Source organism: Drosophila busckii, chromosome X, assembly GCF_011750605.1.
Source record: "Drosophila busckii strain San Diego stock center, stock number 13000-0081.31 chromosome X, ASM1175060v1, whole genome shotgun sequence".
NCBI lineage: Eukaryota > Metazoa > Arthropoda > Insecta > Diptera > Drosophilidae > Drosophila > Drosophila busckii.
In genome coordinates this window covers 7,448,630-7,472,377 of record NC_046608.1, presented here as the reverse complement: position 1 = coordinate 7,472,377, position 23,748 = coordinate 7,448,630, and the positions used below count along the sequence as shown (strand labels likewise).

Here is a 23,748-nt window from a genome sequence, read left to right as displayed (position 1 = left end):
ACGTTGCAAAATAGTAGAAAAAAGTAACAACAAGTAAATAAGAAAAGATGAAGAAAATACGCATTGAGACCGCCAGCTGGCAAATGTAAACGCAAACGCAAAGTTCAGAACGCATAACCAGAGGCAAAGGCAAAGGCAAAGGCAGTCACTTGCAGCCAACCGCACTCAAGGAGCCACCCAGCACCTCAGGCCAACCGCCAATTGCTGCCGCAGCTATTCAAGGCTTGCCGCATTTGCACTTTAAGCGTTTTGTATTTATTCATTTTATTTATTTGCTGTCTGTTATATTAAAAATGAAATCAAGCTACAATTTTGTTGGCATTTATTGTAATTTTAATATTGTTGTTGTTTGAATTTCTAATTGTTGCTATTGTAATATTTATAGCACCGCGAACACACAACCATTTAATAGCGCAGAGCTTAAAGCTCTGCAGTTAACAGCTGGGGAATTTGGCACTTAACAGAGGACACAAATAAATGTCCCTAAAGCTGGCATTTGGTATAAAAGGCGCGGACTTGGCCAACTCAATTTAGTTGCCATCTAGTCAAGCTATCATCAAGGTTCAGAAGTCCAGCAGCAGTAGTTGAATCAACAGTTCAACTCAATAGTTGCAATATCAACAGCAGCACAATTTGAATTTTGACAGTTGAAGTGACTCTGCGACTGGGCAATAGTGGCAACTGGGACGAGCAGTCAGCCAGCAGGCCAGCCGACAACAGCAATTCGAGAGTGAGAAAGCAAATAATTAAAACATAGCAGCTATGATGATTATCATTCAGTTATGTTGTGCAATTGGCTTTATCATACACTTGTTGTGTGTGTCCTGCCTCTGCTGCTGCTAATACTACTAACCAGGGAAGGAGATTGGCAAGTGTGAGTACAAAAGTGTGTTAATTAATAAAATCAGTGCAAGTAAGTATTGAAAAGTGTGTGAAATCTGTGGCATTTTTTTTATATATTTTTTTTGTTAATCAAATCCAGTGTGCATAGAAATTTTTTTGAAATTTTTTTTTCTGGTGCTTAAGTGCAACAAAGTGTTGAGTGCAAAATGCAATAATTTTTTTTGTGTTTTTTCAAGTGTTTGTGCGCGTTTTTCGAAAACGAGCAGCGCAGCGTCTAAGCGCGCTCAAAAGTAGGCAATGGAAAAATATGCATAGACATGCAAGCTGCTGTTTCTGCATATTTCGCTCGTTGTCTTTGTATGCGTGTGTGTGTGCTTATTTTTGTGCGTGTATGCGCACACACACACACACACACACACACAGCTTAGTCTTAAGTGCAAATTTATGTTTTGTTTGTGTTTTTGTTTAGGTTTTTTGCTACTTAAATGTTGCTCTTGCTGATTTCTTGTTGTTTTTTTCTATAGGCTCGCCCTCGAGGCGTTTAAGGGCTACAAGCCTGACGACGACAAAGAAGACGCAGCCCAAAAGAACTGATGACAACTGCCAATTAAGTTATATGTTATACAGTTAACAAGCAAAACTAGCATAATAATTAGAAAAGCTAGCCCTAGCACACTGCCAAATTAAAATTGCTAGCCAAGCTAACAGCCAAGACTAAAAGAGCATTTGATTGTTGTCGCTTGTTAAGCACTGCAGTTCAGCCAGCTAGTGCTTTTGACCGCATTTTAAAGGCCAAAAAACCGACTCCAAGCACACATCTTTGGAAGAACAACGACAACAATAACAACAACAACAACAGTAACAACGTCCATAAGAAGCATCATCGTCATCATCAGCATCAGTAAGGAGAAGCAATCGAAGCAGCCAAAGTAGCCACACAGCCGCCGCCACAAGTTAAGCGAGTTGTTGCACGCCGTGGGGTAAGTTGACATTTCATTTCCATTTCGAGTGCATTTTCAACTGTGCGCTGTGCGCTTTGCGTTTCGCTTTTTATTTCACATTTTGTATGCCACTAACAAGTTGCTAACGCCGCTTGACTTCTAAGTGCAACGCGCTTGTACTATATACATATATATATATATATATATATATATATATATATATATTTTACGCTCTGTGTGTGGGTGTTGGAAGGTCAGCGCGCGTTATTACAAGTTATGCTAACAATCCAACAATCCAGCAATTTAACAATGCCAAGCAGCTGCTCTTGCAACTAGAGCAGCCAGCAAAGTAACGCCATGAATGGCAAATGGCAAAGCATGTGGTTGGCTGCTGCTGCTGTTGGCGGACCCCAAAGACTTTCAAGTTAACTCACACACAAGCAGAGAAGCTTGCAGCATAAAATGACACTTGCATTTAATATACATTGCTTATACTTTAAGTCTTAGCTTATAAGAAATACAATACACTTAACATTCTACATAAATAAAATTACACACTGAACCAAAACTGGTTCACGAGAATTACTTTATTATATATTTGAAACATATTACTATATTTTAACTAAATAACAACTAAAGTTAGTCTAATCTGCTGAGAAACTAGCAATACTAATATTGCTTTTGTCGTCCGAATTTAACAAATATTAATAGAAATACTATTAATTACTTTAAGATCTTAAAAAATATTTCTAAATCAAAAACTCAAAGAAAAAGTAATTATTAAAACACAGGCCAACTTTTAAAATACAAAATATTTATAAAATATATTGAAAAAAAAAAATTGCAAAGCTTAGCAAAGAAAAAATAAAATATTCATAAAATCAGTGCTTACTAGAAATCTATTATAAATTTAAAAAAATTTTGAATAATATTTCTTAATCTTATAAAAACAAAATTTGACTATTTAATATGGAGAGTCATTAACTTGAGGTACTACAAAGAACTGAAGCATACAAAAGAAAAATGTTTGATGATATTAAAAGTTAATTACTGTGGAAAGACAACTATATAGAGCTAGTAGGCTACCAATTCTTAAGCCAAATCGTAGAATACGAATCAAATATGCTGCAGCTAGCATAAAATATAATTTTCATATGCTGCACCTGTTGCACCTTAAGCAGCAACTATTAAAATTGGATTGAAATTCAGCAGCAGCGCTTAAATAATAAATGTATATATTGATAACTTCAACTCTATATAAATACTAGATGATAGTATGAAATATTTGCCTGCACACAAAGTTGCGCTCAAGCAATTTCCATCCACATGTTGCATGCTGCGCATTCCAATTTGACTATACTTAATTAGTTCGCGAAAGCAACCGCAGCAACTACAAGTCCGAGTCCGAGTCTGAGCTAACGTTTTGGTATTTTGTGGTGTGCTGTGTCTCATGAAAAATATTTGACATATAGCATAAATAATTAACTGCAGTCGTTGGTCGCTTCAATTAGCAGGCTGGCATGCATGCGTCTTGTCTTTGATTTGCAGCAGCAGCAGCAGCAGCAGCAGCAGCAACCACAAGAAGCAATGCAGCTTGCTAACATTCATTGAGCGAACTAGCCAACCAACCAACCACCCAGGCACACAAACACACACATGCCAACTAGAGTAGCTCTATGCAAACCATAGATATGGCATGCAGGCAGCAAATATAATAACTGGTCATATGCTGCGATATTAAATGTCAGCATAGAGTTTTCCATTTTAATTAACGCCAGCATTATGCCAAAAGCCACAGAGTCAGTACCACACAGAGCCACTCAACAACATTTGGCAATGGGTTGGCTGCCTGGCTGGCTAGTTGGCTTACTAATAATACAACTGAACTGCATTTAAAATTGACACTCAAAGTCTTTGCAAAACAATAAAATTAAATATCGCATTGCCTGCAGGCCTTTTGATATATCAAATCCCTGCTCACAGTGCAATTTCACAGCTGGTTGGGCACTAATTGGATTTAGTGGAGACCACACGTTATTTAGTATTTGTTAATTGTAAATGCTAAAATAATAAGCCTAGCCAGAGATTAACTTGCCAGTTGCATAACAATTAGCGCACTTTGTAGAGCTGCAGCGAAATATCAAACAGCTAAAGCTAAAGCTGCTTATTGATGAATGAATGAATTGAATTGAATTGAAATGAAGCGAAGCTGCTACTTAGTACCTCAAGCTCAATTGCCGGGCCAGGCCGCATTATAATTGTTTGGGCTAGAACAAAGCTCTGGGGCTGGCCAAATGAAGCGCACTAACGACTTCTTAGCGCGTTAAGCAATTTCGATAGCGACAGGACGACAACGTCAACGGTTGAGTGTGTGTGTGTGTGTGTGTGTGTGTGTGTGTGGGTCATGCCAATTTATGGTTGTGTCAATGCTTAAGGAGTTATTGTTGTTGCTCTTGGTGTGCTGTGCATACAAATGTAAAATTTAAATTGAAAATTAATCGAACACGAGCTGCGGCAAACGCTCGCAGACAGTTTGGGGGCGACTCGATGACTTTGCGATAAGGCTTTGATTAAAAACTTGGCCATTATCAATGGCAGCGGCGGCGTCAGCAGTTTCGACGCTTGCTACGTCCTTGAGCTACTAAAGTTTTGCCAACTCTGATGCTGGCTGCCCCACGCTCTCGTTTAATATTATTATATTTGCTCTACTTCTATTACTTGCCACGCTGTGTGTGTGTGTGGCAACTTATATGCAACGGCTGCAAGTACGTGCATGTAACTTTCAGTTGGCGCTTTCCAATTTGAAACGGTTTTTGTTTTCGCCAGCGTCAGTTTTTGTTTTTTAATTAAAAGCTTAATTGGCCAGACACGCCCAAACGAAATTAAATAAAATGATGGCGTAATTAAAAGTAAACAGTCCGACTGACTGACTGACTGACTTATAAGCTTCAAACACATTTTTATAGTATGGCTTAGTTGCCTATTTGCTTTGGTCTCTATACACACAAACACACACACACACACACAAAAAGGTGGCATGCCAGCATAGAAATTAAAAACTTAATGGCCTTAGCAGCAGGCACACACACACACGCACACACACGCATACACGTGTGGCAAATTGAACTGACAAAACTTTGCTTTTGGCCAAAAACAACATCAGAGTTGACATAAGACTTAAACCATTCTGAACATGTTAGGCATTAGTCAATTTCTCAGTTATTGACGCACATATTGAAATTTCTTTCTCACTCTCTCTCTCTCTCTCTCTCTCTCTCTCTGTGTGTGTGCGACTTACAATTTATAGGCAAACTTTTTCGTTTATTTATATTAATTTGGCAGCATTTATTTGCTCGATTTTTTGTCTTGCCTGCGAACTCTTACAGCTGTCCAATTGCATTGGCATTCAGCTAAATTGGTATTTGCATTGGAATTGCAACTTACAAGTTTACGTAATTGCAATGAATATGGAATGGCCAGCAAGCCTGACAAACTGACAACGACCAACTGTTTGGGCCAAGCATAAACAATTTGCTACACAATTTCCAACCGTTTGGCCAAGTGGGGTACTCTCTATACATTTTTAATACACTTCAGCTTCAGCTGCTGTCAACCCACTGGTAAGCAGCTTAAAGTCAAAAGTTTATTATATTTGCTAGCTGTGCCCTTCTTTGTTTGGCTGCTTGTTGCTGCTGCTGCTGCTGCTTTTTGAATTTCTCTCTCTCTGTCTTTGGTTTTGACAAACTTGAGTTGATTTCCTTGATGATATTTTCCAAGGATTTGTTGCAAACTTAATTTGTGTGAGCTTTGCCAGCAAGCGCGTGGGAATGTCCTGAACTGTGTGCTGTCCATTGTACCATGTGCTGTCTCCTATGTCCTGTCACTGCCGCTTGGACGAGCTCATTTGTGTGTAAATTAAAGACACTGGGCTGGCTCGGCTCGGCTAGGCTCGACTCGCTCTCTTCGAGTTTGGATGACAAGCGCACCCGCTGTCAGGCCACACCACACAGTGGGTTGTCCACCAGCACGGACACACACAAACACACAGATATTCATCTATGTCGCACATCGTTAAGCGCTGCCAGTTTGACTTAATTTGCGTTAAACTTTTTTTGTTAAACATATCACTCGCTCTCGGCAGGCTCAACAAATATCTTGCGCCCCAGTAGCAAAGAGAGATAGAGAGAGAGAGAGAAGGAAAAGCGGGATATGTAAACAAAGGCATTAATCATGCCAACACACACACTGTTAGCCACTGTCTGTGTGTGTGTGTGTGTGTGTGTGTGTGTGTGTGCGAGCGAACATAGAAAATTAAGCGTTAGAGAAAACTGTTGAGGGTCCATTAAGCGTCATTTTGATTTCCTTTTGTGTGTGCATTGCTTTAGTATTGGTGCGCGCACTCATATGCTCACATACATGTGTGTACGTGTGTGTATGTGTGTTTATCTGTTTGCCCAAGTGACAAACTGCCGTTGGTTAAGCAGTCGTCGCCCTAAAAAATGAAAATATCCGTAGGCAAACAAATAACCCAAAAAAAAAAATATATTTGTTTATATACAGCAAAAATTTGCAAGTCAACAAAGCGCACATATGAGTGTGTTGCATGACAATATGAAGTACAGTCATGCCTCGTTTAATGTGCTCAATGCCAGCTGCAATAAATTTTTTTCAATCCAATTAATTGATTTTTGTACTCAGTTTAATTAAAACTTATTGCTGCAAGTGTTTGCTCATTAAGCGACGCCTCACTGTACTTCAAAATAAAAGAAAAGCAGCCATATTGTCTAAATAATTGGGCAAGCCTTAGTAATTACATGCCGCACACTTAGGCTGCTTGTAATCCTTTTAAAAGTGAAAGCAACGAACGAAATCTTTTGCAATTTGCGCTTAAAGCTTAAATTGATGCCAGTTCGTTAGCTTGCCAGCTGCTGCTGTCTGTCTGTCTGTCTGTCCGCTTCAATTGGTTGCGGTATCAGTATTCAAAACAAAAGTCACACAAAGCGCAGCTGACAGTGACAAAGCAGTCAAGTCACTAGTCTCCAGTTTATTTATTTACCAAATGAAAACTTTTGGCCCCGAAACTAAACCGCAATAACTGTAAGTGCTCAGCAAACAAAACACACACACACACACACACACACACACACTAGTGCTAGAAAAAACAGCAGCAGCACAAAAGGCCAAAATAATAATAAACAACAACAACTAGCAAAAATAGAGAAAGCAAAAACTAACAAGCGACAATGACGCCTACACGACAAACAAGCAAACCACACCCCGAAAAAAACAAAAACCCTTACGCACACACACACAGAGACACACACACAGACACACAAAAGCTGAAGCACACATATGTGTGTCAAGTGTGCTGCTGACTGCGAATTATTATGATAATCGGCAGGCATAAGTTATGTGGCACAGAAGAGACAAAACTCGTAGCTTGCATCATCTGACAGTTCACATGGCAGCAGCTCATCGATGATTGCAACAGCAACTCGGTCGACTCAGGTAGTGCGCTTTGGGTTTGGGTTTTTCGTTGTTGCTGCTCGTTGCGATTCGATTCATTGAGTCTTTTCGTAGCTTTGCTGCTTTGCCTTGGGGAAATTAAGTTTGTGTCATGTGTTGTGCCTCAGATTTGCCTCCCATATGTAAAGCATAACATTGGCAACAGCTTACAACTTATAGCTGCAGCTTATAACTTGCAACATGCGCGCGCGCTCGCTCAGCAGCAACTTCAACTTGTGTAGTTGCATTTTAGTTTCTTGTTTCTTTGCGGCAAACATTAATTGCATAAAACTTTTTCGCCAAGCAAAACAAATTAAAAATTGTGATTAGTAGCAGTTGCTTGTCAAAAGTATTTTAATCTAAACTCTTTCAACAGGCTGAAAAAAACTAAAAAATTAAGTTTTTCAACGTGCGTAACTCAATATGCCTCATAATTGCTTTGAAGCATGCCACAAGCGCGTGCCAGCGAAACTTCTATATATACATATATATACATATTTTGTGTTTACGCTGTGTTTAAGCAAGTGCTTATGGCTGCTTGGGTAATTTATCAAAAAATGCTTTATACGAATTTCAACGTTGCCTGTCAGCGTTGATTTTAGCGCTTAGCTGTGGCTGCCTTCTGTGTGTGTGTGTGTGTGTGTGTGTGCGTGGCAGTGACGCGTGAAAATAAAACACACCTGTTGCCAGACTAAGGCCACGCCCACTCCCCAGTGGCTGGCAGCGCTGTCTATGTTGTCACAACTGTACTTTGTAGCATACTTTGAGGCATCAAAAAAATTGTAATCAAATGCGCAAAGCACTGAGACGAGTCGAACCATTTGCTACGCTTTGCTATTGCGCAACAAAGCATCAAACTAAAAAACGCTTTGACTTTGGCTTGCAGCGCAGCGAAATTCATGAAAAAAAATAGAATCTGTGCTACGCTTTGTGCTATTCAAAACAAACAAAGACAAAGTCAAAAGCAAGTGAAACAGCAAAGCGCAGCAGCGCTGAGTTCAAAAATTTGCATAAAAAGTGCAACACAAAGAACAATAAACACTTAAGTGCAGCAGATTTTGATGCACTCTGACAAACAGTAGGCCAAACGGTTAAAGGCGCAACGTTGACTAGAAATTTGCATAAACGTTACAGACCCAACAAAAAGTGTTGCAAACGCTTTGACTTCAAACAATGAAAGAGTCAAAAGCAAGCAAAGTGACAGCAAGTTTGACTAAAAAACTAAAAATTTGCATAAAGTGCGCAGCAGCGAGATGCGTTGGCTGCCGCTGCCTGTTGCATGCAACAAAGCACGCACTTGAATAATTTGAATTTTGCTTGTTTGCCTTGCAGCGCTTTTTTTCCCAACAGTGAACTACTTTACGGCATATATTGCACATTCAGCTTAGGACTAAGCCTGGCAGCCACCATCAACATGTTCAACACACAGCGACATCCCCCATTGCGTCTCAATAGCGAATTTGCTGCTACCACTTCAACTACTACGACGGAGGCGCCGCCGACTACAAGCGCAGGTGAGTTGAGCGCGCAGGCCAATTGTGCTGCCAAAAATAAAAAATATTGTGCACTTGCTTTCAAATCAACATTGAGCTGCGCTGCTCAAGCGTAAAGACACATTCTTGTTCATTCTTTCGTTGAACACTTGGCTGGAATTTCATATACATATATGTACATTGCACGCAATTATTTCCAGCATTTTATTTTCACTTGATTTTGCACTTTTATATCATTTAAGTTGCTTGTGCTGTTGTTTGGCAGCTTGTGGCAATCAAAGTCTCAATTGTTGCTGGCTGGCCAGCGCCTTTGTTTTGTATGAACGCTTCCGTTTCCGCTCGCACTCTTGTGCTATTTAAATTACCACCCACTTGGGCTTGGGCAGCTGACTGGCTGTGCTATTTTTACACGCAATTTCATTGAGTTGTGTCGTGCCTTTGTTTGCGCATTTTACTTACACAAATTAAACTCGCATATCCTTGTTTTTGTTTTTGTTTTTATTTTGCAGCCGATCTGTACGAATCGCTGCTGACAACAGCTACAAACGGCGCGTCGAGTATGCTAAGTAGTCTCTATCAAACTGCCATCAATCCCAAATATTGCATTTACCTTTGGGACGCTCTAAATTTCACCAATCATGGCATTACCTCATATTTAGCAATGTCCGCGACCAGCAACTCCACAGCCTTTTACAACGACGAACTGCGCAATGACTTTTACGCCGTAAGTGACAAACACTATCTCACTTTAGTTATTGCTATATCTATACATTTACATTTGCATTTACATAGTCTTAGCATTAGCATAATAATCAAATAAAAGCCTATGCGGCAATTGCCTGACATGGGCTCATCATATATAGAGTTGAGTTGAGTACACACACAAATTGTTGGCTGGGCGTTAAATTGAACTTGATTAAATTGCGCCTTAATTAATGTCAGGCTCACGCTTTTGCTGCTTTTCATTTGCCTGAACTGAAAAGCATAATAATCTCGTTTTGCCTGCCATATCTGATTGAATGAACGCACAATCAGTTCGAAATTTCTTCTCTTCACTGTTTTGTTTGTTGTTTTTTATTTAATACGCGCTGCTGTCCTTTTATATTAATTCAACAGCATCAATTGCTGACTGCTGTGCAAATTTGAAGCGTGCTGCTTTATTGAAAAAAGTTTATTATTTATGAGGCATTCAGTTTGTTTGTTTAAGACATGACTGCAATGCTGCAAAAGCTGCCTGCTGTGAAAGCTGAAGACATCAAAGCAGCTGCATTTATTACAATAATTTATTGGTTTTTATCAAAGCTATAACATTGCTAGCAAAATTATATTAAACAAGTTACATTGATTATTAATTTTTGTTACTAACTGCAAAGCACATGCAAAAAACAAGGCTAAGTATTTATGCATTTAAAACAATAAGCAAATGTTGAAGCCTGCTCAAAGCAAATGATGTCAAAATTGCTTTTGATTTGTTATTAACAAAACAATATTAGCTGCATTTTATTTCTTATGCTTATTTTATTTTATTTTTGTGCAGTCTTTGATCAACATTTTACAATTTTGTATGTGAAATTCATTTTATTAAAAGTTTTGCTGCTGCATTGCTCAGCTGCCTGCTGTGAGCAACAGTTGCTGCTGTCTGAGGCAGCAACAGGGGCACTGGCGGCCTAGTTGCGAGCTTATTAAACAGCAGCATGCAACAAACATTTTGCAGGACTCATTCTATGGCACAGCACGTGCTAAAAGTTTACTGACATGTGGTTGCTGCTGCTGCTGCTGCTGTTGATTGTATTTGGCAGCAAAAGCTGCTGTGTGCGCAACTTTTGCTCCAAGGCTGCTAAGCAAAAAACAAATCCAAAGCAAACATGATAAAAAGCATGCAAAACATATTTACCAAGCATCATAGGCGACACGCCCACACACACGCACACTTGAGAGCCTGTTCGTGTGTGTGTGTGTGTGTGTAGGCGCATAAAAAGTCAGAAATAAAAGTGTCAAGTTGACTATTGAATTTTTATCTGTGGCAGCCCATCCAACTGAGCAACAATGGGGCCAAGTCGAGATAGAGCACACATAGTTCAAGTGTAAGAGAGCTCACTGTAGTGCATAGCTGTAGTATTTGGCTGGCTTGCTTGCTTGCTTGATTTATGAGCTGTGCCGCTGTGTGCCTTTTATTATTACACATACGCCGCATTGTACTTGTGATTGTTGTTTATTTACACATTCATAATTTCGTTTTGCAGCACGGCTTGGTCGAGGATCCACGCACCGAGCTACTACGCTTATATAGCTATGGCATATTTTTGCCCATCATCTGTACTCTTGGCATCATTGGAAACATACTGAACTTACTGGTGCTCACTCGCCGGAACATGAGTGGCCCAGCCTATGTCTACATGCGTGGTAAGTGGCACAGCAGCATGTGGCAATGCATTTAATTTAATAACTAACAATAATTTTAAACAATATGCAATAGCATAATGCAAACAGTTTCAAGGTTTCAGCGCCGCAAGGTTAAATAAATAAATAAACTGCTTACGACAGCGATATGTGGGCATTAATTAATTTTAGTAAATGTCATATATAAAAGACAATAATTTTATACTTTTGTAGACAGATAAGCAGCTTGTTTTAAATTAAGTTGTCAAATTTATGGCCGACACACTGGCAAATTCAAGCGCTTTAACTTTAACTAACTAGTTTAGTTTATAGTATGATGAATTATGTGCCAAAACATTTTTCATTTGATTGCTATCTGCTGTTGCCAAGGCAAAGGCTTATTAGCCAGTTTTTCACTACACAAGCACAGTGTATATATATGCGTGTAACTGTTTATATGTATGTATGTGTATAGGTGTATTCATTAGCATGGCAAGCGCAAATTTATGCAAAGCCGCTAAGCTAAGCTGCGAGCTGCTAGCCAAAAGGTCCACACACAATAAATAAAATAAAAAACCGAAAATGAAAACGAAAACGTAAACAGCAAATGTTATAGTCCAAATAAATAAGTCGAGAATGCGTATTAAGCAATTTAGCGCTCTCGCTCTTTTAATTGATTAATGGGCCAGCAAGCCAACTAGTAAACTTGTCAACTTCTGGCACCGCATGTTGCCACCTCAGCAATCAGTCATGTTGTACATGTGTGTGTCTGTGTGTCCTTATTTACCGAAAATTGCAACAAAAGTCAGCTAGCAACGTTGCTCTCTACTTTCAATGTAAAACGCGTGCGCCTCCTTTGCTCGCCTCGCACAACATAATTGATTGCCTGGCTGTTCCTTTTTTTCCTTTTGGGGGGGGTGGGCTGGCCAAACTGGCAGCTGCGAGCGCCACAAAACTGATAACTGAACGCTCTGGCACTTTGCATTTTGTCCTGGGTGCTGCCTTGAATTATTGTCGCGTATTAAAATTGTAACTGTAACTGTAACTGTAATGGAAACTCTTTCTGACTAATAATGAACGAAATCAGAGTCAGGGCAGCAAACGCTTTTTATTAAAATAACAAAAATATTTTGATGCCGCCGCCAGCCATTTGTAGGGCATTGAACTCAACGTAAACACGCTCTGCCTCTTTCTATGGCTGTGTGTGTGTGTGTGTGTGTGCTAAGCAAAAGTTATGCATTTGGGCGCTGAGCGCTTGGAACGTTTGAATGTTTTATGACCAACTGGGGAGCTGGGCGCTGGTCAAAACTTATGCGCTGGCCAATAAGCATAAGCCCAGCAGACAAAATAGACAAAGCGATCGCCCGTCCGCCCGCAAGTTTAATATTATTATTATTATTTTGTCTATACGTTTTTTTAAATGAACTAAAGTAGCCAATCCTTTAAGTTGACTTTAACTCGTGGCATAGAATCAAATGACTGTGAAAATTATAGCAGTGACAGCAAACAACGGACAGATTTGTATAATTTGCAATAAAATGGGCGTGTCCGGCTGTGGGAGTTGTCTGTCAAGCTGGCTGGACACTAAACTGACATTTATATTGATGCCAGCCGCCTGTTGTAGCATAGCTTGTGCCCAATTAGATGTGAGCAGTCATATACATCATCTATTATGTGTGTGCGTGTGTGTGTGTGTGTGTGTGTGTGTGTGTGTACGTGTTTATGTCACAGGAAGTCATATATTGAGCATTAAGTTTTGTGTGCACAACAATTTGTGGCAAGCACACACACACACGCACGCACACACACACATGTAGGTAATAATATAATTAAAGTGCCATAAACAGGGCATAAATCAATAAAGCAGCAGCAGTTCACAAAATAAAAAATTGTTGAGTGCGCAAAGTAAATAAAAAAACAAAATATATATTTGGCTAAAAATTAAGCAAACAAGTCGCTTGAAAGCGGCAAACAGGAACTCGGAAGCATTCATTCAACTCAAAAGAGTCCTTGCTAACAGCAACAGCAACAGTAACAGTAACGGTTACAGTTACAGCTACTACAGTTACAGTTACAGTTGCTTCCGCTTAGCGTGCACAGCGGAAGCGACGCCATAATTATGCCATAAAGCCCCAGCCATAAAAACTGCTTTAACACATTTCCCTTTTACACACACACACACACATGCACACAAACAAACACTCACACACACACACACACACACACACACACACACACACACTTAAACTTACAGCATACTCGGCAGCAGCTTTGCTCGCCATTGCGTTTGCCATACCCTTTGCCATTCGCATGCTTGTGCACAAGGATAGCGGCAAGTGGGAGAATTTCGGACCAGCCTTTTATACAACGCATCTGGAACTTTATCTGGGCAATGGTTGTTTGGGTATGTTGTGTCTGCTAAGAGTTTTGCTGATTTATAGCTTGATTGGTTTGATTTGAGCAGCTTTATGCATAGCTTTGGTTAACTAATTTTTTTGTATTTATTTTTTATAACAATATAGCCCACAAACAATACATACTACTATTGTAAACACAATTTTTTAAAGTACTGTAAACTTAATTCCATTTTTTTTAGTTGTAAATATATTTTACTATTTTATTAATAATACTAACCAATCATTTACAGTTAATAAAACTAATGAGAAGCTGCTGTATTCACTCATTATCACCTATAAATATAACACCTTGGATAAATATGTATAACAATCGAATCCCTGATTTGTTTTCATGAAGTTATAGTCAGCAACTTCGCGAATATAGCTAAACTAAATTAATCAACTAATAATCACATAATAACCAATATCACATTTTGAATATATAAACAATAACCACGTAGTTTTTTTTTTTGTGTTGAATTAGTCAGCCACTTACTAAATATATCTGATGTATCGATAACTTAAAAAATCAACTATAATAATCACAATTCCAAAATTCTGCACATAACAATGGAATGCAAAGAATGAAGATCTAATCAGACTTCAGTCACTTCATAAAAATATATATGCTTTAAATTGATTGTCAAATAATCAACTATAATAATCAAAAATACCAATAGTTTAAAAAATAAACACTGGAATGCAAGTAATGCTCATAATAATCGAACCATATAGTTTTTTGTGAAGCGCTAGACAGACTTCAGTCAGTACCTAAATATATATGCAATAGTATTAACTTTGAGTTTATTCTCAAATAATCAACTATAATAATCATAAAATCCACAATTCCGAAAATCTGGATAAATATAAAAATGGAATGCAATGAATGCTTTTGATAATCTAATCACATAGTTTTCTTTTTTTTTGTGAAGCTCTAGTCAGACTTCAGTCACTTTCTTAATATATATTCAAAATCATTAGCTTTGTAGCTACTTAATCTCAAATAATAGCTTAATAGCTTAGTCTAATTGGCTTGTAATTGCAATTTGCATGAAAATATAATCTCCGTAGCTAGGCCGCCCCACGCTTAGATATCGTAGCATATATCTAACATTTGCTCTATTGCAGGTGTGGGTGTAATGATGCTGCTAGTCCTGACTATAGAACGTTACGTTTCCGTCTGCCATCCTGGTGCCACTCGTCCGGTCGTAGGTCCACCTGGGTAAGTTGCTAACCTGCTGCTGCTGCTCAATCTAACGCCTAATCTCGCAATTCTTTACATGGTCAGTCTGGTCGTCCTTATCATATGCCTTGCCACATTCATTTTATACATACCCAGTATTTTCCGGGGCGAGCTCGTCAAATGTTCGCTCTCCTCGTCAGATGTTTTCATGTATGTGCGTCGCGACAATTTCGCCTATCAGCACAGTCTGTTCTATTCGGTCTATAAGGTCATGTTGGAGGTGGTGTTCAAGCTTATACCAACAGTTGTCATTGCTGGCCTCAACGTGCGCATTATGATCGTTTACCGCGGCACTTGCAAGAGGCGCCGCCAAATGGTGCTGAACCGTCTGAATAACGAGGACTCTAGACAATTTGCCGAGGAGCGGCGCCTATTTCTTCTTTTGGGTAGTACTTCTATTTTATTCTTACTGTGTGTTTCCCCAATGGCAATCCTGCATATGACTATTGCCGCCGAGGTGCTGCCAAGCTTCCCCTTCCAAGTTTTTCGTGCCCTAGCTAATTTACTAGAATTGATCAACTACTCGATCACATTCTATATATATTGCCTATTTTCGGAAGACTTTCGCAGCACCTTGGCGCGCATAATAAAATGGCCGTGGCTTAGGATGCGAAACTGCCGACAGGCGGAGGAAGATGAGGTGAGTGGTACTCTTCAGCCCACAGCCGTCGCAGCAGTTTTTAATCCTCAATGCCCGCCAATTCATTCAGCCCGCAGACCAAAACCTGGGCGTCCCAATGGTGCAATTCGACACGATTAATACTACACCCAGACGTAGTCGCTATAGTCGCCATCATCATCGCCGCAATCCTGACCATCCACACCCAAACGTACATCGACAACATACTCGGCATCATCATCATCATCATCAGCATCAACATCAACATCAATCGCCACATCATTGCATCCCACCTACGGGCACAGGAAGGGCCAGCAATTTATAGTCCAGGCTTTCACCCATTCACTCACACCACCATATGCGAGTTCTCGAGTCCCAAGTCTAGAGTATCATCTCACTCCGATAATTGCATTAGTGAACGGTTGAATGGGTGAATATGCTTCTCTCTCCACTTTACTCGCTTCAAATGGGTCTCCATCCTAAACGATTGTGTTCAGCTCGACTACGTATACCGTATATTTAAGCTAGAGTTATAGAATAACAAATTCATAGATATACGAGATACGACATAACTAAAAGCTACAACTTTAGTTAAGGCAAAATGCTTAGTCTTAAGGCAATGCATAGTTTAAAGCGACTTCCCCAATTTACGTACGTACATACATATAATATATATATATATACACAATTTGATGTTTAGCATTTACTCGTTCAATGTTCAATGCAACAGAAACAAAAATATTTAATAATAGTATATTTACGCATACCAATGCGCAAACTGCAGCACCAAAATTTGAATTGAGCTTGTAGTTGAAATTACGAACAAACGAATTTAGCTTGCTGTAAATACGGTATTCAATATCGAATTTAGATACGATATCACAGCTCTCAAAGCAAGGAAAGTGATTCGTAACCAAGCTATGATAAATTCGTAGCAATTTCGAATTCTAGTATACAAGTCAGGCCAGACTTCAACGATTGAAACAATATGAATATCTGTGCTGTGTCAGCTGCAAGATAAAACTAACTTAAGTCGTTATAGACATAGCCGAACTATTGTAGCATTTTAAGTGCGTGCAAGTGAAAAATTCCTTACTCTGTTTTTTTTTTTTTTTTGTTGTAATTTACGTCTGACGACATTAAATTTGTTAAATTAATTGTAGTTTAAGTAAGTTATTGACTAAGTTACACTTATGTCTAGGTATTAAAGTAAAAAAAATTTTTGGTGAAATGTTTAAACAATTGGGTGCAATTTTAAGTAAAACAGCTTGTATAATTTTACAAAAATTATTACGAAATTAATTACAATAGGTTAGAAGCTTATCGTAAGCATTAAAGCCAATCAGCACAATCCGAACCAGAAAACAAGCAAACAAAACAAAACTAAATAGAAAACACTTGCAGAGCGCGTAGATTAATCCAATGAATGTGTAGCTATATTAAATACTCACTGATAAGTAACTTTGCCAACTAATGTACAAAAATAAACTGAATCTATTAAATATACAAATGTTAGGTATATTGGGCTGTATACATAACACTTACAATATTTAGAAACACATGGACACACATAAACTACACAAGTAAGTTCCTTGCAGTTGATTGAGCCCCTCAAGTCTCAAGGAATGCACTTGTCACACATATACAACTGAACGATTGTTGCATTTACTCAAGGCAAATACTAAACGGTGAAATTACTTACTATAAAGCTTCGAAATAGCAAACCTTACAATATATAAATATCAATAGATGCTAGCATACCTTAACTAGCTCAATAGTTTGGCAATTGCAAAAACCTACAAATATCAATTAACACAATATTCCCCACAATTTAAATAAATGTCTATGTTAATCAAATATAAGTACATAGTTTAAGCCACAATAACAATATACCCAATCCACATTTCAAATGATTGTTCATACACAAATATGTCATATAAAAAATACTCACATAGTTTAAGAAACATTTCAAACAGTTTATGTTTAAATGCAATATCCCAAATCTACAGCTAATGTTCAAATTCCAAAAAAAAAACAATATATCTAATTAACATTTCAAAACAGTTCATGTTCAATTGCAATAAACCGTAGCTACATTTCAAACAGTTTAAATAAATTTAAAATACAATATACATTACAAAGTTTAAAATAACATTTAAGTCACATTTAAAATTGTTGTTCAAGATAAATATCAAATAAACAGCTAACCACAAATTTTAATCCACACTTCAAATAACCGACTATGTTAAAATACAATAACCCAAATCCAAAAACTGTTTGCACACAAAAATTAAAAAAAAACATTGATTAAACAATTAATATCAACCAATTACTTAACATATCCAATGTAATAGCAAAAACTACAATAAAAATCGTTTGGCAGTTTATAACGTTTAAACAACAAATTAATTTTAATAATTTTATGCAATAAACCAACAATGTTAAAATCTACTCTAGGCCCCAAAATCTGCAATAAAAAACTCTTTGGCACTCTAAATAAATTTTGTTTTCTTATTCATAGCGAAACTTTACAAAGGCAACAATTTGTGTTTGTTTTAAATATAAAACTTTTTATTAAAAACTTAGCTAAACATTAAATAAAAGTAAAGTTAAAGCATAAGATTATATAAATACTCAATGGAGAAAAAAAAAGTAGCTTGAGCTTAGTTCAATGTTTGGATTTACAGCAAAAAAAAAATAAATGGAAGAGCAGCGTGTTAATCACACGTCTTAGGAATACAAGTATATGTATTATATATAAATATATAGATGCTACTACCAGGGCCGCCAGACCACTAAGCGCTGCTGCATGAGCTCGGCCAGTTGACGTTGCCGCTGACGTTTGCGCTCAAAGATTTGATGACGTATCTTAAGCAAGATGCTGTCGCGAGGTGCTGCTGCTGCTGCTGCTGCTGTTGGTGGCGCCACTAGCTCCATGGCAGTATCAACTGATGTGTGGCAACTATGCAGCTCTGCCATGAGCATATCCATGTCATGTGTGTTGTTGCTGTTGCTGTTGGCGGCTGCTGGCGGCGTTGGCAGCTCCAGCAAAGGCTGTGCCGAGTCCAGAGCATAGTTGTGCTTCAGACGCTGCCGCTAAAGCATGAGAAGATTAAAAGCATAAGTTGGACTGCTTACAATTCGGCTGGGGCAGGCCTAGAGCTCACCTTTTTGCGCGCTGCATTCTCCGCAAGAAAGCGACAAAGCTGCTGCAGTTGCTGCTCTGCTGCTAGCGCATCCTCTTGCTGCTGCTGCTGCTGCTCGGGATGCTGCTGCTCCTGCTCCTCGAGTCGCTGCTGTTGACGCTGCTTTATGGCTGCCTGCACTTTGCATTTGGTTGCCATGCTTAGATCCATGCTGAGGCTACGATGCTGCTCCTGCTGCTGCTGCTGACGCTGCTGTTTAAGTATTTTGTATATGACGCCCATGATATTTAATTTTAATTATGTGTTCCACACGCAGCGACTGCTAAGCAAAGACTGTCCAAAATGCTGCCTACAGTGAGCCACTTATATGAGCAATAGATACAGCGATCCAAACAGAGAGAGAGAGAGAGAGAGAGAGAGAACGCGCGCCAGAGCGAGGGATGAGAGTGCAACAGCATCTGCTGCTGCTGCTGCTTTTTGGAGAATGCATACCAAAAAAAAGAAAAAAAAAAAACAAGATTGGAATAAAAATAAATTATAACATGCACATTGCGCGCCAAACTTCACTTTGCTTTATGAGCGAGAGCATGAGCATTGCTCAAGTGGAGTTCTATTTAGATGCCGCACATGCATATTTTCGATCTTCTTCCCAGCCACTGCACATGTGTGGCTGATGCGAGCTAAAAATAGCAGCACATACACACGCATATGGCAACACTATAGCAATCCAGGACCTGCATACAAACAAACATATGCCTGAGCATATGAGCATATACTTATGCTTATGTCCGCATGTTTGGCGCCCATTCCAAGTGTCGCTTTGCATTGCTGAGCTCGGTCTTTGACTAAATACACTTGCCCCAAAGCAATATCAGATGGGGTGTTGCAACTACAATGAGCAGCTTGGCTGCATTAACAGCTGCAAGTGCATTGCATAGATGAGAGCGTGGCATTGGAATATGCATTTATATATTAAATATATATATATTTATATAAGTTAATACAGTGCATGAGCACAAAATTGTTACTAAGCAATGAACCATAGTTAATTATAATTATTAAAATATATTTTTTTAACTGACTGTGTTAATTTAAAAATTTATTATAACTGATACATAAATACAATACAATTAATGAATCATAATTTATTGTAATTATATCACAATTATATATATATATCCAGTATTTATATAATTAATTTATTTATTATTTATTTCAACTGACTGTATATGTTATTTACAAATTAATTCATATAAATATAAAATTGTAAACAATTATACACGAGTAATTAATTATATGGCAATTAAAAGTATTTGTATATGTCAGTTAATATAATAATTAATTTTATTAAAAATGAATGCGTAAGTAAATAATATACAAATATAAATACCATATAATTGCTAAAACAATAAATAAAATTATTAATTTTTAATATTTGTAAACATTTTAATTAATTCTAATTCGTTTTAAATTTTTATGCAATCTGTTGATTTTTTTTTGCGCCACTGCTTAGTCGCCTAGTCCTCAAAGTTGAGTTGCATTTAATTTCTGCATTCTTATTACGTTTTCAAGTTTGACATAAGCAGCGTCAATATCTTTGCTCAACCATGCAGCAGGCGCAACTGTTATAAATAGCGCCTGGGAAAAAACACTTTGCGCCAGGCACACACACACACACACAGACAGACAAACACACATAGATATAAATTTTGATTTTCTGTTGCTGTCTGTGTGTCATGCCATGCACTTGAACTCCGCACTCGCAGCTTGTCTCTTCCCAATGTCTGTGCGTCTAGCTCCGCTCCGCTCCGCTCCATTCCCCTCGCTCTGCTGCTTTATTTGTGCGTCAAGATGTTTCAAAGTGCACTTCAAGTGCGCGTTACAATTTGAATCTATTTTTAGCTGCTTGGGAATAGAGCAGATAAGCAGGACGCATCGGTGAACGGCAATAGGCGTAACCCTCCAAAAGATTTTTGTCATGTTAATCAGACGGCATTGAAACCCCCAAATTAAATAATGCTTAATGTCTAGGAGAGCTGCACGCTTCTAACAATACAGTGGAGCCAAATAATACCAAATGCAGCAGCAAATTGTTAGCAATGCATGGAAATAAATAAATTAACAAAATGCAATGAAAAAATATAAAAGAAAAATAAAAAAAAAATATAATAAATTGTATAAAAAAGCAATAAATATGTATGGCAAAAAATCAAATAAAATATTGTATGTATGATTTTTTTATAGCTTGCACACCACTGTGCCAAGTGCGCTTCATAGGCAAGGCCGCGACATCGACTTGTTTTGTGGTATGTGAGACAGCTTAGTTTTCTTATTTGTGTGTGTGTGTGTGTGTACATTGGGGTCTTTAAATATGTTAGCACTTAGTGTCTACTAAAAGTACGCGCATTAGTTTTTAAACACACACAAAAAAGGGAATTGATATGCAATAAAAATAAAAGTATTGCGCACATGTAAATTAGTTGCTTTGCCTGCTAATCAAGTGTAGCTTACCCTAAGCGACAATTAGCTGTGTATGCAAGCAAACAATTTCCCACAATAGGGGAAAACACACACACACACACACACACACACACTGAAAGGGAGAGGGAGAGAGCGAGCTAGGCAGCTATTTTCAGCTGAAAACCCAAACAAGTGCATGGGTAATAAAAATATGTGCGCTATTATTATTTTGTTTTTTTTTTTTGTTATGTTGCTGCTGCTGCTGCTGCTAATCGATACGCATGTTCGACTGTTTGGTTTTCATAATTTGTGTATTACTTTGGCAGCTATTTTAGTACTTCCGCTTCTAATTTTATTTATAGCCACAGCAATTTGCTTTGGGCATAAACAAAAGCTGCTCACATGCTGCTGCGCTTATGATTAACTGACCCACTAAGCGAGCTGCTTAGACTTTAGTTTTGGCCCAACCAACGCGTTGGCCCACAAACTCGCAGCTGTCACACACTCGGTGGGGCCACCACCACCACCAACACCACCGGCTGTTCTGCAGATTTGCACACACAAATACAAATACAAATATAACTTGTCTGCTGGCGCAAAAGTTCTCACGCTTTACGCTTGGGGATCTTCTCTTGCAGTCGCTGCTGCGTCTGACAAATTGTCAGCAGCAATGTTAATGAGCCACGTGTAGGCAGCAGCAGCAGCGACAAGTTCAGTTCGTTGTCAATGAGAGCAGCGCAAACAGTCAGCACAGCTGTTAATCAAAAATTTAAAAAAAAAATTATAGTTAATTACACAATAAAGTGTTGAGTGTAGTTGCGTTATAAATATAATTCTTAATAATTATAGCATTAATTTGTTTATTTACAAAGGCATTTAAAGCAAGAGAATTAACTTAAAATATTATTTAAAGCAAACAAATTTCTAGTCATAGTTCTTCCCTCGTCTATACCCATGCCGACTTTGCTGCGTCATTGTACATAAATTCAAGCAGTCAAGCTTCATATGTGTCTCTTCCTTTTGCTCGCTGTGTGAAACTTTCACACGAACTGCTGAAAGATCAACAATAATAATAACTCCAACAACAACAATTTCTTGCACGAGCTGAATAGAGACAGCAATAGGTTCATACTGCAACTATATAATGTCCAAACAGTAGACTGAACAATTACAATTTGCATGAAAAAGTACGTATACGACATATATGACGCTCTCGCTCGCACTCAGCTTATTGCTTAAGCGCTGGCTTGGCATGCAACGCGTTTGAAATTTAAATAAACAATTATATAGTCATTTAGCAAATAAATATTTTGCGCTTTAGCTTGTTTGCCTAAACAAACAGTCTGCCCTTTTAGACTCTCGCTAAAGAAATTCGTCTTGTTTGTTTACGCTTTTTCTTTTTCTAAAGTATTCAACTTTGTACTATTTATAAATGTGCTTGCAATCCCAACAAAAAATGGCATAGAATTTATTTAATTGAATTTAATTACTTAGTTAGATATTTCGAAAATTTTATGCACATTGTTTGCTATTTAGTTCAGAACTTGACTTGCTTTTATTAATTATATTTTTTACGCGAATATAACGAGGTTGAAAGAGTCAACTTACAGCCTTGGAAACTTAAAATATTCCTTCAGATATATGCAATATATCCCGCTTCATATGATCGCAGGAAGCTTCGCTGCGCCAGTTTCAATTGCTCACTGATCTTTGATCTTAAGCGCATAAGCTGACCAAGCTGCAAATAATATCTCATCAATTATATTAAGATAACACATATTTGTATATTAATTTCCAAAAAACTTTAAATTTTATTTCATTTTTCATGTTTTCTTTTATGTGCACAATTTTGTTTTGTTTGTAGCCAATCGCAAAGTTTATTAATTATTAATTTTATATTTATAAATTGTTGTTTTGTTGTATATTTAGTACTAACAAAAAAAAAAAATATATATCCATTTAACACTAACAAAAATATTGCTTACTTTTGAATTTTTCTGGCACCGAAACTATTTTAACTTAAATCAGTTATTTTTTTTTTATCATAAGTAGCTAAGAAAATGTTTACTTGCGTGCAATTAGCGCTTGGTATATTTATTTATTTTTTTTATGCATTTATTTTTGCACTGAACTTAGCTACTAAATTGTTGGCTATATACAAAATTGTTGTTGTTCTTCTGTTTAGTTCAGTTTTAGCGGAAATAGAAGCGCAAAAAATTGATTGTGGCTGCAGTTAATTTATTTTACGTAAGCTGAATATTTATTATTTACTTTATTGTATTTAATGCTTTAGCTATAGAACTTTACTGTATGTCTTATTTAGTTGTAGGCTGCTTGAATTTTAAATAGTTTGCAAATCAAATACATAGTTAATTATTTAATTTGGCCGTGTACATTGTTATTTATTTATAGTATATAGAGTGCAGCATAATCAAAGAGCGTGAGTCGCATATTTAAGTTATCAGAAACCTTATGATGAATTAATTTACTAAATCAGCTTTAATACTGCAGCAACGTTTTTAAGGAATATCAATAGTATCAATAGTAGGACCAACAACAATGTTACAATTTTGTTTTTCATTTTCATTTGCATTTTGTGTAAGCTTAAGAAACATTTTGTAATGACTTTGCGGCAATAAGAATAATGTATTTGTAAGAAAAGACCGAATATGCAATGCCCTTGCATGTGAGAGTAAATTGATTTTGATTTTAAAAAACGTTTC

The 23,748-nt window shown here is 37.6% G+C and overlaps 2 protein-coding genes across 2 annotated transcripts; one reads left to right on the top strand and one right to left on the bottom strand.

The window, feature by feature from the left end:
* The first annotated feature begins 797 nt into the window (after positions 1-797).
* On the top strand, positions 798-17,544 carry LOC108607273 (probable G-protein coupled receptor B0563.6). Its single transcript, XM_017997966.1, has 8 exons — positions 798-874; positions 1,368-1,823; positions 8,622-8,803; positions 9,292-9,506; positions 11,026-11,185; positions 13,416-13,565; positions 14,686-14,779; positions 14,846-17,544. The coding sequence occupies exons 3-8, from the start codon at positions 8,704-8,706 to the stop codon at positions 15,558-15,560; spliced, it is 1,434 nt and encodes a 477-aa protein (XP_017853455.1). The 5' UTR covers positions 798-874; positions 1,368-1,823; positions 8,622-8,703; the 3' UTR covers positions 15,561-17,544.
* A 622-nt stretch (positions 17,545-18,166) lies between these two features.
* On the bottom strand, positions 18,167-19,057 carry LOC108606162 (uncharacterized protein DDB_G0274935). Its single transcript, XM_017996014.1, has 2 exons — positions 18,587-19,057; positions 18,167-18,515 (listed from the first exon to the last, which is right to left on the bottom strand). Exons 1-2 carry the CDS (start codon positions 18,845-18,847, stop codon positions 18,195-18,197), a joined length of 582 nt encoding a protein of 193 aa, XP_017851503.1. The 5' UTR covers positions 18,848-19,057; the 3' UTR covers positions 18,167-18,194.
* Positions 19,058-23,748: the final 4,691 nt, after the last annotated feature.